The following is a 15,498-nucleotide window of genomic DNA, read 5'->3' as shown; positions in this document are numbered from 1 at the left end:
GGCCTTCAAGGAGATTGATTGACACGGTGGCTGCGATGATGGGCTCAAGTATAGCAGGGATTGTGGGGCTGGCGTGGGATCAGGCAGTGTTTCGTTCTGCTGTGCATGGGGTCGCTATGAGTCGGAAATGACTCGACGGCACTTAACAACAACAACAACAAGCAGACTAGGTGAGAAGCTTTTGTAAAAGTATAGCAAAGAGGTAAAGGTAGGCTGAACTCAGTTAAGAACAGAAGGGACAGAGAGAAAAGGAGAGGTTCTAGTGGTCCTCAAGACATGAAGGTGACATGAGGGGAAAGTAGTATTAACACTGACACTTCTGCTCTGGATTATTGGGTGGATGCTGATCTCATTCATCAGGGAATGTTGAAAGGGAATGTTGAAAGGTGAAAAAAGACTTCAATGTGGGAAATAATTTCCTCTAAAATAGTATGTATAGCTTACTGTCATTTGCTGTACTGTGTTTGTTACAGTGTAATTGAACATCTCATCCCAGAGTAAGATGTGTCACAGCCATCACCTCCTGGTGTCTGCATGGCTCAGATACATATTTCTGTCTTTTCAGCCAGAGATAAATCGGAGCGAGCATTTGGGGTGGCCTTCGTGAAACTGATGAACCCGGATGGCACCACTCTGCAGGACGGGAGGCATGATCTTGTGGTTTATAAGGTGGTACTGAAAGAACAAGGCTCAGAGAACTGCTGAGAATTATTGACTCCCATTGAGATTGACTTTGAAGACCCCTTTCTTGTGTACACATATCAGAAACCTCTAGAGTGCTATTCTTGTTTGCCTCTTAATGTCTAGAATCCTACAGGGCTATGGTCACACCAGCCGTGTGATCTCCCATCCCCATTCTGGAAAGAGTGACTTGCATTATTACTTAGTTTTCTAAAAGGTATCTCATCCACTCTTGCAAATGGTGTTCTGCAGCAAGTGAATGGTAAAGCGTCTGACTTCTCTTCTACTCCTGCATCATCCTGCTGGAGTGTAGACAGTTGCACTGGTGGGGGTTGGTTACAGTGTGGTGGTTGTGGTAGGATGTGGTTTTCATATCACTATGAGCCAGGCAGCATTACTATGCTATAGGGGTGTTTTTTCCTTCCTTAACAGTTTTGTTCCCATTCTTGCCTCCTAACTGCTGCTGAGCCATCACTTCTACTGAGATTTTAGAGTATAGTGCAGATACTGGGAGATCTTGTCTTATCTAACAGTATCCAGGGGGCCTGGCAGTTTTTTCTGTGCTGCATCTAGCCAACATATATTTTCCTTAACTCAGGTTCCTTAGTTTGTAAATAGTTTTAGAAGTTACAGCACATTATTTCTTCCTCCCTCAACCCAATGAAGTATCATTGTGACCATTTATGGTTAAAAAAAAAAAACACCTAAATTCCTCGTATATTTGCTAAATCGATGGCAATGAGTTTGGTTTTTTTGGTTTATTAGAGATTAGGATATTCTGGTTTCTAGCTCACAACTTACTCCATTTTCATTAAAAAAATTCACTATTTCTGGGCTATAACTTCAACTTCTGTAGGAGAATATCAAAATATCACTTGGAAAGGATATTAAATGTAATTTAATGAAACCATGATTCTTATGTTAAGAACAAATATACCATATTCTCAATAAAATTTTTTTTTATTTGCATATAAGAGATTTTGCCAATCATTTGGTGTTCCTAACATGTTGTTTTCCTCAGGGTGACAACAAGAAAATGGAAGATGCTAAATTCTACCTGACCCTGCCAGGCACCAAGGTGGAGATGGAAGAAAAAGAGCTCCAGGCATCCAAAAACCTGGCCAACTTTACCCCAACCAAAGATAGCACAAAAGACAGCTTTCAGATTGCCACCCTCATTTGCTCCACAAAGCTAACCCAGAATGGTAGGTGTGACCACACTGGCTCAGAATGAACTTTCTGCTTGGTCTTCCTGGGCATCTTTGTTAGATGCATGGGGCTGGACCACATGGGGTATGTCTTCTGAGGCCGAGTGCTGGGCATTTCAGAGTTTTTTTCTGCTTTTCAAATGATACTCTGGGTGGTACTGACAAATAGCTAAAGCTCCTTCTGTGGTTTTGGTTGCCCATCTTTAAGATAGGATGAAAAACATTTCAGTATTTTTTAATTTCATGAAGGCTATTAATGTATTTGTTAACAAAAGCTGTGAAATTTTAGAAGTGTTATGTTTCTTTCCTTAAAGGCAACAAAGACCTCTAATAATGTGTTCTGTTTAGTATATATAACAAGAAATATTGGTAATAAAGGGATAATGCTCACAAAGAACATAATCAGTTTCTTGCCCAACCAGGTATGGCAAAGAACAGGGAAGGTTCATGTTAGAATTCTGTCTTTGCCCCATTTGTTCTCCTCTTCCCTATTTTTTCCAGGAAGTCAGGAATTTTCCATAAAGTCAGCTGACCAGTCCAAATGGAGTTTTATTTTGTTTTTCCTTCAAATCTCTAATAACACTCTTAACTTCTATGATATATAACATGACATTTCAGAGCCAATAACAGCTTCTAATTCATTTAACCTGTGTAGTGTGTAGGACATCTTACTGAACATTGTGAGCCAAGAATTAGCTGCCCAGGGGACTTGCCATCGAAATTCTATACCCCGTATACTGTGTAGACCATTAGTTCATTTGGCATCTTAGAAGATATGAGCCAGTACTTGGCAGGGGTTCTGTTTCATGGAAGTCTTAAGATAGACAAAACAGTTTAGATATACAGTACTCTCAAAGATCAAGTGGTGATTGATCTTTAGAGGGGGTCAGCATGGTTTTTCTTTTTTTATGAATCATGGTTGGCTAGAGAATAAGGGTAGTATTTCAACTTGGACAAGTAGCTAGACTCAACAGAGTGAAGTTCAGGGCTGATGCATATGGGAAAGTAAAAGCATACTTGCCAAATACTAAGCCAGAAAACATTCTGAGCTTCAGAGAAGACATGACAAAATTGTATCGGTTATATAACTCTTGTTATGGAAAAGTAAAATAATAAACTGCTGATTGGCACATAGATGTACAGTATTTATAGAAGATGCTTTAGAAGATAAATCAAAGATTTTGAATGTATTTGGACATTTAACGCAGTAATTTAATTCCTAGAAACTGAACCTAAGTAAACAATGAGAGATGTGACAATTTATGTATGAGGATGTTTTCCCATTATTCATAATAGAGATATACTGGAAACACCCCAAATGTCTGAGTGGGAGTTAGTTTGAGTAAATTATGTAATGTAATTATATGATATGATATATTCAGCTGTTAAATATTGTATTTCAAAACATAATGAAGGGCCAGGTCTGGAATTGAACCCATACCCGTGGTTTCCAGCCAAACAAAAGACAGGCATATGAGTTGAACATTTACTTCAGGTAGATACAATCCTTGGAGAGAGCAATCATGGGAGAAAGAAGGGCTACTTATGCACAGGGAGACAACTCAGGGGGCAGGAGTGCATGGAGGGATGGACACTGGGAAGAGGTAACTATGGGGAGGAAGTGGGAGGGGAGCTGTTGCATTGTGGTAAACTATGGTCAGTGTCATGAGACAAAGCGTATGTGAACTGCTGTATGGAAAGTGAATTTGCTCTGTAAATCTTCACCTAAATTACAATTAAAAAAATAAAAATAATGAAGGACATGGGGAAAATTTTAGCAGTATGTACTGTCTAATGTTTTGTGTAAACACATAAAGTAAAGGCAATTTGGAGTCAAATGCTTGGGTTCAAATCCTAGCTCTGCTACTTGGTAGCTGTGTCTTGGTTTCTTCATCTTCACAATGAGAGTAATAATAGTATATATTTCAAAAAGTGAAATAAACAAATGTAAGTGAAAATGAGTAAATATAACCATACCAGGCCATAGTAATCACTGTATGAATGTTAGCTATCATTATTATCAGTATCATAATAATGTACACAGAAAAAGACTATCTAAAAGGAATAATTCCATAAGTTTGAATAATTCTTATTTAATTTTTTTTGTGTGTATATTCTGATGAACCAACACCAAATCGACTGACATCAAGTCAATTCTGACTCATAGATACCCTATAAGACAGAGTAGACTTCCCTATCGAGTTTCCAAGGCTGTAAATCTTTACGGAAGCAGACTGCCTCATCTTTCTCCCACAAAGTGGCTGGTGGGTTCAAACTGCCAACTTTTTGGTTGGCAGCTGAACACTGAACCACTATACCACCTGAGCTGTTATAAGAAGCTATAGAAAATATCAATGCACTTTTGGGAACCATCAAGGAATATTCTAAGGGTATACAGCATTTATTAAACATCTAATAGATTATCCTTTCTAGACTAGAGCTCAAAGGAGAACAAAATAAATAATATAAGTTTATAAAATTAACAAAAAGCAAAGGAATTTTTGTTAGAGATAACTGTTATTAAGTTGTTTATTACTACCATCTCAAGAATGAAGGCACTTTTATTGAGAGGTAGCACATGCTCAATTTAAACATTTGATTTATTGGTATCTAAGTCAACCCATCTGCTAAATGCCTCTAAACCTGTGCTGTCCCAATATAGTAGCCAGCTCTGGTAGCATAGTGCCTAAGGCATTTGATTGCTAACCAGCAAGCTGGCAGTTCAAACCCACCAACCACTCCTTGGAAGGAAGGTTAGTGATACTGCCTTGGAAACCCAGGGAGGGGTCGCTATGAATCAGATCCGTCTCAATGGCAGTGAGTTGGTTTTTTTTTTTTAGCCACATGTAGTTAGTGACATTTAAATTAAATATAATTATGCGTTAAATCCCCCAGTCATACGAGTGACATTTCAAGTGTCAGTAATCTTTTGTGGCTAGTGGTAGATATACTATGGACAGCATAGATGCACATTTCTTTCATCACAGAAAGTTCTGTTGGATAGTTGTGCACTCATTGTTTTGTCATCCCCATTCCTGATAATACAGATTTTTTAAAAAACTCAATTTATTTTTTGAAAAAAAACTATCCCAAGGATTAAAGAGGTGGCCTGCATGTCAGTCAGCACAATGATCTGCTCCCTGCATGGTCCAGAAAGTAGGGCAAGAAAGAAACAGAGAAAGAGAGACATCACAGAGCATCAGAGAAAGCTTGGCATTCCAAGAGACAAATAACTGGGTTGTTTATACATTTGGTCCATATTTAATAGAAATTACAAAGAACCAATAGAATTTATTCTAGGGGGAAAAAAAACAAGCTGAAGAACATTAATAAATCATCAGCTGTATAAGGGGGTTCACTAATCAAAGAGTGTAGCTGTTCTCCTTTTACCCTGAGACTGTGACCAAAGGCATTTCTCCTAAGACACTATTCAGACTCCAAAGGTTAAATGCCACTAGGACTTATTACAAATAGACTTTGTAGAATCTCATTCATTCATTCATTCACTTAAGTAGAACAAATCAATTTGTATGGGATCATTTTGTTGCTAGGCCAGTACTGAGGGTAAGAATAGATTTATTGCTCTAGGAAAGGGAAAAGGGAGTTCTGCTCCCTTCATGTATCAAGTCCCTGCAGGTGTAGGGCCCTGTGCTGAAACATTTATAACTGTGACCTCATTTTACCCCCCAGGACCTTAGGACATAGAAATATCAATTATCCTCCTGTTTGTTGTTACTAGGTGCCATCAAGTCAATCTTGACTCATAGTGACCCAGTGTAACAGAGTAGAACTTCCCCACAGGGTTTTCCTGGTTGTAATCTTTACAGGTGCAGATTATGAAGTCTATCTCCTATGGAGTCTCTGGGTGAGTTTGAACCACCAACCTCTTGTTAGCAGCTGAGGGCTTACTCATTTGCACCACTAAGGGTCTGTCTACTGCTGGGCAAGTTTGGTTTTAAAGTGGTAAAATCTTGCCTAAGGTCATAAATGGAGGACTTAGGTTTTGAAAAACTATGACTTTTTCCTTCCTTTCTTTTTTTTTTTTAAATTATGTGGTCTCTCATTCTATCATTTCTATAATCCCTTCCCAAAGATGATCACTACCCTAAATTTAGGGATTATAATTTCCTTGCTTTTCTTTATCATTTTATTACAAATGTTTGTATCCCCACAAAATTGTTTAGTTTTGCATATTTTTCACTTCATATGTATAGAGTCATGCTATATGACTTCTTCTGTACTTGCTTTTTTAACTCAGTATTGGAAAAGATGTGGACTATCCAGAATTTTTACACACTGCTGATGGAAACAGCTCAGGTGTAGCAAGGATCATGGGGCTGGCACAGGAGCGGGCTGTGTTTCGTTCTGCTGTACATAGGGTCACTGTGAATCGGAGACAACTCGACGGCATCTAGCAACAACAACGATTAGGCACTTTGGATACCATTTATGGAGTATCTAGTATGTTTGAATATGTTCATTCCTGATGACCCAGCAATTCCACTCCTAGTTTTATATGCCAGAGAAGCTGCTGTACATAAGCATCAGGAAACATACTAGAATGTCCATAGTAGATTGTTTGTGATAGCAAAAACCTGGAAATAACCTGACAGTAGAATGGATAAATTAATGTAGAATATCCATACAATGAGATAAATGCTACACAACAATGAAAATAAATTAACTAGAGCTACATGCACCAACCTGAATGAACCTCTGAAATAGCAAGTCTAATGCTGTTTCTATAACACTAGGGTACCACTATTTTAGTCCTAAACCTTATGATTCACAAGATTCCAGAACATATTCCTATTCTGAGCAGTGATGTGGCATCCAAATGTCACATCTCTGGAACAGTGGATGAGAGGATGGGTTCTTGCAGGGGCTGAAGCTGCTGGTTGAATATGTACCCTTGATGGCATATCTAAATCTTTTTTCTCAGGTAGCAATGGGTAGAGTGAAGTAATGAGTGGTACCATTGACCAACCAGCCTATGGCAGAAACAAAATATGGGGAAGATGAAAGTGGACCAGTACCAGCACAGTGACTGTCTATTATAGCATATTTGCTGAATGACTTAATAAAGTAATGAATCAGATTGAGCTCACTATCAGCTTACTTTAGGGACTGCTAATTCTTTTTTAAGGAGCTCTAGTGGTGTAGTGATACTGCCTCGGAAACCCAAGGAGGGGTCGCTATGAGTCAGGGCCGACTCGACGGCACATAACAACAACACAACAACAAGTGGTATAGTAGGCACTTGACTGCTAACCAGAAGGGTGGCGGTTCAAACCCACCTCGGAAGAAAGGTTGGGCAATCTACTTCCGTAGTGATAACCACCTTGGAAACCCAAGGAGGGGTCACTATGAGTTGGGTCCGACTCAACGGCACATAATGACAACAACAGTGATATAGTGGGTTAGGCATTTGGCTGCTAACCAGAAGTTGGTTGTTCAAACACGCCAGCCACTCCACAGATGAAAGATGAGGCAGTCAGCTTCCATAAAGATTTATAGCCTCAGAAAGCTAATGGGGGTTGCTTTGAGTTGGATTTGACTCAATGGCAGTGAGTTTGTCTTGTTTGGCACTCATTCGTTTATTCTTTCATCAAACATTTATTGAGCATCTAATTAAGGTGTCTGGCATTCTGGTGGAGTATAAGATTGAATACTACATGGTTCCTGCCCTCAAGTGGCTTAAATATAGGGGAATAACCAGGGAACAGCAAGTGTGGCTCTATTATGTGCTATAATATATATATATATATATACCTTCCCCAAAAATTATTGGGATGAAGGGTCCAGGCAGGGGAGAAGGATTGGGTAAGGCTTCCTGAGGAAATAAAATATATATATATATATATACCTTCCCCAAAAATTATTGGGATGAAGGGTCCAGGCAGGGGAGAAGGATTGGGTAAGGCTTCCTGAGGAAATAAAATTTGAAATGGATCTTGAAATAAGTAGGAGCTCCCCAAATACATAGTGTTTCTAGGCATTTCAGACAAAGGGAAGAACATATGCAAAGACATGGAGACATTTCAGAGCATGTCATAGTTGGGGAGTAGTAAGTTGTTCAGTTTAACTGCTGAGGAGTAAGAAAACTGAATGGTGGAAGCCTACTGAATTCTGTGTGAGGTAATTGAACTTTATGTTATAGATGTGGGGAATTGTTAGACACTGGGCTTTGGAAGCTTCTCAGTGGCTAAAAATATGCTAGCCAATAAAATAAATATACCTGTGAAACAAATTGACTATTCTAATAAATAATAGGGAGCTCTGGTAGCATAGTGCCTCAGCACTTGACTGCTAATCAGAAGGCTGGTGGAATAAATAATATGCATGTGCAAATATAGATAAAGATATATATACAAACCAATTGCCATCAAGTCAGTTCTGACTCATGGTGACCCTGTATATATCAGAGTAGAATTATGCTCCGTAGATTTTTCAGTGGGTGATTTTTTTGGAAGTAGATTGCCAGGTCTGTCTTCTGAGGCCCCTCTGGGTGAACTTGAACCTCCAACCTTTCAGTCGGCAGCCAGGCGTGTTAACTGTTTGTGCCACCCAGGGATGCATAAACCTATATTTATCTATATACAGAGATCAAATTTACAAAAATTGGTTAATTACTAGTAAGTACATGTTGCTGCTTTTACTAAATGTTGTTGTTGCTAGTTACTGTTGAGTATAAAATAATGCTCTATAAATAATAATAGTAGTTTGAGGTACTAAACAAAATGACAAAATATTAATTGTCTTAACCACTGCTAAGGAGCTCTGGTAGCTTGACTGCTAACCAGAAGGCTGGTGGTTCAAACCCATCAGCCACTCTTCGGAAGGAAGATTGGGCATTCTACTTCCGTAGTGATACCGTCTCGGAAACCCAAGGAGGGGTCGCTACGAGTTGGATCCGATTCAGTGGCACATAACAACAACAACAGCAACAACCACTGCTGTTTCTCTGTGATACTTCTTGTAGTTTGACATTTATTAAAGCTGTAAATGACTTAAAATTTCATAATTCTGTATTTTAAGACTTCTGCACTTAGCCGAAGGGCCGTGAATCTGCTCTGCTTTCCTTTCGAATAGCAACTAGGTGGATTTGCTTGTCTGTTTATTTCTTCAAGGAACTCTGGGAAGGCAATATGGTAAAGTAGTAAGAACATGGGTTTCAGAAACATGTAAATCTATGAATAAATTCCATCGCTACCAATCACTAGTAGTTGTGTGATCTTAGGCAAGTAATTTAATTTTACAAAGCCTCAGTTTTCTCATCTAAAAATATTCAAAAAGGTAAAATCTGCCGTGTACTTGTAATGTTTAAATGAATTTATGTATGTGTATGTGTGTGTATCTCTTGTCCATAATGCTGAGGGATAGATAATCTTGCAAATTAAAGGTGAGAGGGTTGCATAAATATGGACAAGCTTTGGTATCACTCTTCTCCTTCCCAGGAGGCAGAGGGGAGGGACAGGAAGAAGAGAGTGCTTTATAGGTTTAATCTTTATGACAATGATGTTATTATTTGAGAAATGTAAGTTCTAGTCAGGTAACATTTATGTTCTTATACATTTGTGGTTAATTTTTTCTCCTAGAAGAATGAAAGAGGACAACAGAGTTTTCTCTGACTTAGACTGGAGACAGTACATTAAAAGAATACATAATCTATTTCTTGAATGAGCTGCCATTAAAGCAGCTATCTTTTTTAGAGAGAATTTTATCTCTACAGAAAGATAATTTCTGTAGTTGTATCCTGAAGTGGTTACTCCTTCCAATAAGTATCTAATGTGTGTGGTTTTTGCTTCTTCTTTCAAGTTGACCTGTTAGGCTTGTTAAATTGGCGTTCCAACTCCCAGAACATTAAACACAACCTAAAGAAGTTAATGGAGGTGGAAGGAGGAGAAATTGTAAAGGTATGTTTATATATTCATTCTTAGAAATATTCTGCCATCCTTCTGGTTAGCAGCCAAATGACTTACCCACTACACACCAACCATCACAGCTCCTCATGTCTGCTATATCAGTAGTATAAGATTTTAATGAAAACAATTATTATAAATGTAAAACTTTTACCTGGGATGGTAGGCAAATGTGCTAATCTTAAAGAAAATGCTGTTTTAAAAACTATTAAACCCTCATTATCCATATTTCTGCAGAATGGAGCTGAACTGAAAACACCAGAATAATTTCTTTCTTTCTTTCTTTTTTTTTTTTTTTTGTTTCTCTTCAGTTTTTGCAAGATACACTAGATGCACTTTTTAACATAATGATGGAAATGTCAGACAACGAAACTTATGACTTTCTTGTATTTGATGCACTGGTAAGCACTTAAACATATTGATTAGTGTTTATTCTTGTAACTATGTAGTTTTCACTATTACTGAAACCTGTGAGAGCCAGAATTCAACAGGACTGCCTTGTTTTTCCATGTCTCCCAAGTTTCCTGCCTTTGCCAGGATATAGTCTTATCACTTTCTTATCTCTGTCTGTTAGTGGAAAATATTGGAGTCTTCCTTTTCTAACATGTTTGTACCTTTCACAGGTTCCAGCTTTTGCAGGTTTTACTGTATAAACAATTGTGATGGATATCCTTCTGCATAAGTATTTGTATGCTTCTCTCTGATTATTTCTTTAGATTAAATTCATAGAAGGAAAATAAAAATGGTTGACTAATATTTAAAGTCTTTATCTCCTTGTTTCCTGTTAGCAAACACTTTCTGATATGCTCTCTCTTTCTCATTGGGAAAATCAAGGTAGTTTTGTTACAACAGAAGTCAGGAACCACGTTTAACACATGTTATAACCATCTAGTTGTAATCCAGTAGGTAGCAGTAATTAACACAGCAAATTGCTGTTGTGTGTATATGCAAGGAATACTAAATTCACAAGACAGAAATGAATCTTAGTCTCATTGAGTAGATGATATCAGAATCTGAGAAAGCCAGAATTGTCAATTAAGAGAGGGACGCAGACACATCCAAACCTACATTGGTAAGCATCCTTTCCTCATCCTTGAGGTTAAAATACAGTGCTGAATTGTACCTCACTGTGCCAGCTGAGAAGGAAGGTAAATTGTACCTTTAGGTCGTTCACCAACTTGGAGAAACTGGTAAGTTCAGGAAGTGATCAAGGCATTCAAGCTATAAATGTAAGACAAAGAGGAAATGCCTCTATCTAAGATCACATCTTGTCAGGCTTATGGGAAAGAGAGACTAAGGGTGTGGACTCCAAAAGAAAAGTCCTGGAGACAAATTTATGAGGCATTGAGCAGGTAGCCGTGGGTGTTTGTGGAAGACCTGTGCGCCCTTCCCTTCACACTTTTCTGCCATAAGTCCGTGCAATATGGTTATTTTCAGATTATGCACCAGACAGCAGTGACAATTAACATTCAAGGGGGAAATTGGGAGACAAAACTCTAATGAAGTTCAGATATTAGGGGTACTAACATTTTCAGAAGAAAAATGTTGTGGGATGTTTAAAGAGCTGCATCCTTAGGAATTCTTACAAAAACCCCTTTTCATATCCTCTTTCCTCTTGTCCTATCTTTTTCCCTGTCTTATGTTACTAGTACCCTGAGCACCTTTTCTGTGAGACAATAAGCTCTGTGAAGTTAGGGATGCTGGTTTTTACTGGTTTCTTCGCCATGCGTGACACATAGTCCTCCCTCTGTCCATGTTAAATAAACATGTTAAAATCTGTGAGACTGGAGTTCAGTTCTGAAATAATGAAGTGAGGAAGCTGTAAAAATGATGAAGAAAGGAAAGAAGGCACCAGGATAATAGAGTGCAGCTTATGGATAGAATGCCTGGGGCTGAGCAGTGCTGTTATTTGTGTTTTTCACTTTTGGCAGGTATTTATTATTTCACTGATAGGAGACATCAAGTTCCAACATTTTAATCCTGTACTTGAAACCTACATTTACAAGCACTTCAGTGCCACTTTGGCATATGTGTAAGTATCATTCAAGGGAACTACATATTGTTGGATTTGTACTCTTAGGGCTGGGTTGTTGAGAAATGAGAAGGGCATAAGCTGAGTCAGTGTGCCTCTGTCTGCAGAACTTTCTTCTGAGCTTGGTGATGGCAAGAGGGAACAATCTAAGTATTTTAACCCTAGAAATGGTGTCAGGTTCAGGCTCTTGCTTGCGGGAGATTACAGCAGAAATAAGGCCATAGCTCTTTAATGGTCAAAAGCATACTGATGAGCAGTCTAGCCAGTCAGGAGCAGCAGTGCAGAATCAAGGACAGATGACCATACTCAGCATCTTAGGAATTGGGTGTTAGTGGGATTGGCGTGAGGTACCAAAGGGATCAAACAGTGAATTAAGCAAGGCCAAGTCTGATAGAAGAGCAGGCTGTGCCATCAACTCTGTACCACAAGTGCTTTGTAGAATCTGTTACTTTTAGGTTATAAGAAACTCTGCTTTTCACATCTTATGCATCAGGCAGAATGGCCCCTACTTTTTCCATAGTGCAGTCTTCTTTTGATCTTTGGTTTATGAGCTGGAGACTAAGGAAAGTAACTAATACTGTGCACTTCATCCTGAAGTGCCCACTCAGGATGACATTGTAGTAGCCTGCCACCTGCCCCCCGCCCCCATCCCATTGCATTCCAATTATTGTGCAGGGCAATGCAATAAATAGTAGCAAACAATGAAAAAGTTTCCTGCATATTGTACAGATTGAACGTTAAAGGCTTTACTGATTAAAAATGCTTATAAATCAATTAAAGAATGATAAATGTTTTTAAGCAATAACATGAATATAGCTGGGATTGGTAAATGACCTTTTTCACAATGACCTAGCAGATCATGTCTGGTTGTGGTCTGCTGATCTGTCAGGCCAGATCATTCATCCCTTGTTTTCTTTTTTAAATCTGAACAAGGAAATTCTTGCTTGTATTTGTATGAAGGTCCAGAGATATAAGAAATATAAGTTACCTAAAAGAGGGATCATGTAGCATTATGGATGTAATGCCCACTGGATTGGGCAAAACAGTGGATATACCACTGATAGGATTCTTTCAATAAGTACCCTCACTTTCCAAGTGAGGAAACCCTACCCTGTATTACTAGTAATAATTGTAAGACTTGATCAATTCCCCATGTTCCCTTTAGAGTTATGATAATACTGGAAAACCTCAGAAATACTCAGAAAGAAAGTTCAAAATAATCAGTACTCTCAGAAGACTGAGTTAGCACAAGATCAAGATCATCCCTAGTCAGAAGACTCTAGAAAGACACAAAGAGAAATCTTAATCCCAGAACCATTTTATCTGGTGGGATGCTGAGAACCCTGGGTGTTCCAGTGATTCAGACTGAGCTCCTCTCCCCATACTTAATGAAATTTTCATCTGACTATATATTTATGGAATTCAAAGCGTTTGGGCAGAGCGGAAGGAATCTGACTTGAGATAACTAGATCAGGCACTCATAGCCCCACCCTCCCAGGCAGCATGTGAAGATATCTGCATAAAATTCCAGAGCTTAAACTATTCTTGTGACTTGGATCCCATCAACTCTTTCATTTTTTGATTACTCTTTTTTTTTTTCCTTTAAATCTCACAAAAAGAAAGGAAGTTCTAAACTTAGAATGCAGGTGAGGAAACTAAAATGCAAAGGAGTTAGTTTCCTTGTTCAGGGTAGATTCTGGAAGAGATCATTAGAATTATGACTTCTGCTTCCCAGTACCACCACTCGTCAAATGTCACCACTTGACATTTCCTTCCCAGTGTGTCAAATTTCCTTCCAATATAGTCTACCTTAAAGCTCAGAGTTCCATTTTGCCTCATTGATTTATTTTTTCTCTTTCTCATCTTTTTCAGGAAACTCTCCAAGGTACTGAACTTTTATGTGGCTAATGCAGAAGACTCTAGCAAAACAGAATTGCTTTTTGCTGCTTTGAAAGCCTTAAAATACTTGTTTAGATTCATCATTCAATCTAGAGTACTCTACTTGCGGTAAGCGTAACTATAATAAGATACTTATGCTGTCAGTTCTGTCTTCATGTAGTTTTTCTTAATATGCATGGTTGTTTCCAGCTTTATGACAGTTAGGTCATGAGACTGACAAATTTCAGAACACCAGTGCTGAAGGTAGAGGTGTGCAAGACTATAGAGAAAGATTCATGTGAAGTCCCATTGTGTCAGCAGAATTCTAAGGCAGTAATGACATCAAGACATCCTTGCATTAGGGATACAGCTGGCTAAAATGTGCAGCTTTCAGGAAACTTCAGGGAACACAGGTTCCAGTGACAAGACTGCACTTAATACAAGTGGCATCTTGACAACGTTGGGGATATAAATGTAGGATCTTGAGCTGCTGTTTGCACTAGAGGGAGAACAGTAACAGTTGTTTGGGGAAGATGTTTCCTGAGATGTCTGTTCCTTTCTGACATTATGCTTAGCTACCTAGAGAAACTAAGTCATAGAAATAGGATAATTCCCAGTGTAACAGTTCCATTAAAAACTGAAGAAATTAAGAAAGAGGAAGTACATTTTCTGGAAATAACCAAAATCTCACTGCATTCTGTATACATCAAAAGTAGTTGGATTTCTAAACTGTTAAAATTTATTTCTAAGGTAGAAAGAAAAGGTTGTAGATATTAGCATGTATATATTTTTAAATATTCTGCATATTGAAAAAACCGTAAACAAAATTAAAAGCAAACAATAAAGAACTTCGCAACATATAGTACAGACTAAAGATTAAGAGCTTTTCTGGGGACTTCCAGTAAGATGGAGAAATAGGCAGACAAGTAACACAGACCCTCTTCAACAAAGAAAAGAAAAACCAATTGACAGACATACAGAAGATAATCCTGGAGCCCTGAGCTTTGAAAGGAACTGTATAGAAGTGGATTAGGCACCAACTAGTGGAAAAACCAGAATGAAAATAGTGAGTACAGAGACGGACAGAGCTGGGAACTGTCAGCTACTCTGACAGGATCAACAACCTGAATATTGCCAAGTGGTATTGGGACCTGAGAATTGACCTAGGGATCAGCCCTGGTCACCAAGGGCTATAAGGATGGTGGCATATGACTAAGTAGCAAGGTGGGAGACAACCTGAGCTGTTGACTTTCTGCTGTCTGGAGGGCACAGCCATTTTGAATGTTTACACATGGCCACTAGTCTAGATATTTAAAGTGACCAAGGGCATAGCCATTTTTAATGTTTACAAGTGGTGGCCATTTTGGATATTTAAAGTGACCAAGGGTGCTTCCATTTTGAATCTCTACAAGTGACAACCATTTTGGATTTTAAAGTGATAGCATTCTCATTCAGATTCCAGGGACCTACGAATAGGCTCTGTTTGCCAAGGTTAGCAGGGACATATGAGAGGCTGTCAACAGGAAAAGAGATAGGTGGTGAGTGTATAAGTGCTGTCAGCTAGTGAATAGAGGAGCACAGTACCCTGCTTGCATAGATAACATACAAAAAAAACAAAGAAAATGAAAACTGTGGTTAAGTCACTACAACCTATAGTCAGCTGATCTTTGACAAAGGTCCAAAATCCATTAAATGGGGAAGAGAATGTTTGTTTAATAAATGGTGCTGGCAAAACTGGAGATCCATTTGCAGAAAAAAGAAACAAGATCTGTACCTC

General features: G+C 38.5%; 1 protein-coding gene across 1 annotated transcript in view; it reads left to right on the top strand.

Annotated features, from left to right (window-relative positions):
• Nucleotides 1-15,498, top strand: part of DOCK5 (dedicator of cytokinesis 5) — a 210,921-nt gene that overhangs the window by 77,321 nt on the left and 118,102 nt on the right. Inside the window, exons 16-21 of the mRNA XM_007938781.1 lie at nucleotides 566-669; nucleotides 1,703-1,886; nucleotides 9,708-9,805; nucleotides 10,123-10,212; nucleotides 11,743-11,843; nucleotides 13,716-13,850. Coding sequence (XP_007936972.1) covers nucleotides 566-669; nucleotides 1,703-1,886; nucleotides 9,708-9,805; nucleotides 10,123-10,212; nucleotides 11,743-11,843; nucleotides 13,716-13,850 — 712 coding nt within the window. The remainder of the gene's footprint in view (nucleotides 1-565; nucleotides 670-1,702; nucleotides 1,887-9,707; nucleotides 9,806-10,122; nucleotides 10,213-11,742; nucleotides 11,844-13,715; nucleotides 13,851-15,498) is intronic.

Source organism: Orycteropus afer, unplaced genomic scaffold, assembly GCF_000298275.1.
Source record: "Orycteropus afer afer isolate SDZICR_OR568_19922 unplaced genomic scaffold, OryAfe1.0 scaffold00053, whole genome shotgun sequence".
NCBI classification, from domain to species: domain Eukaryota; kingdom Metazoa; phylum Chordata; class Mammalia; order Tubulidentata; family Orycteropodidae; genus Orycteropus; species Orycteropus afer.
Note: the sequence above shows the minus strand (reverse complement) of the source record. Positions and strands in the feature narration are given on the sequence as shown.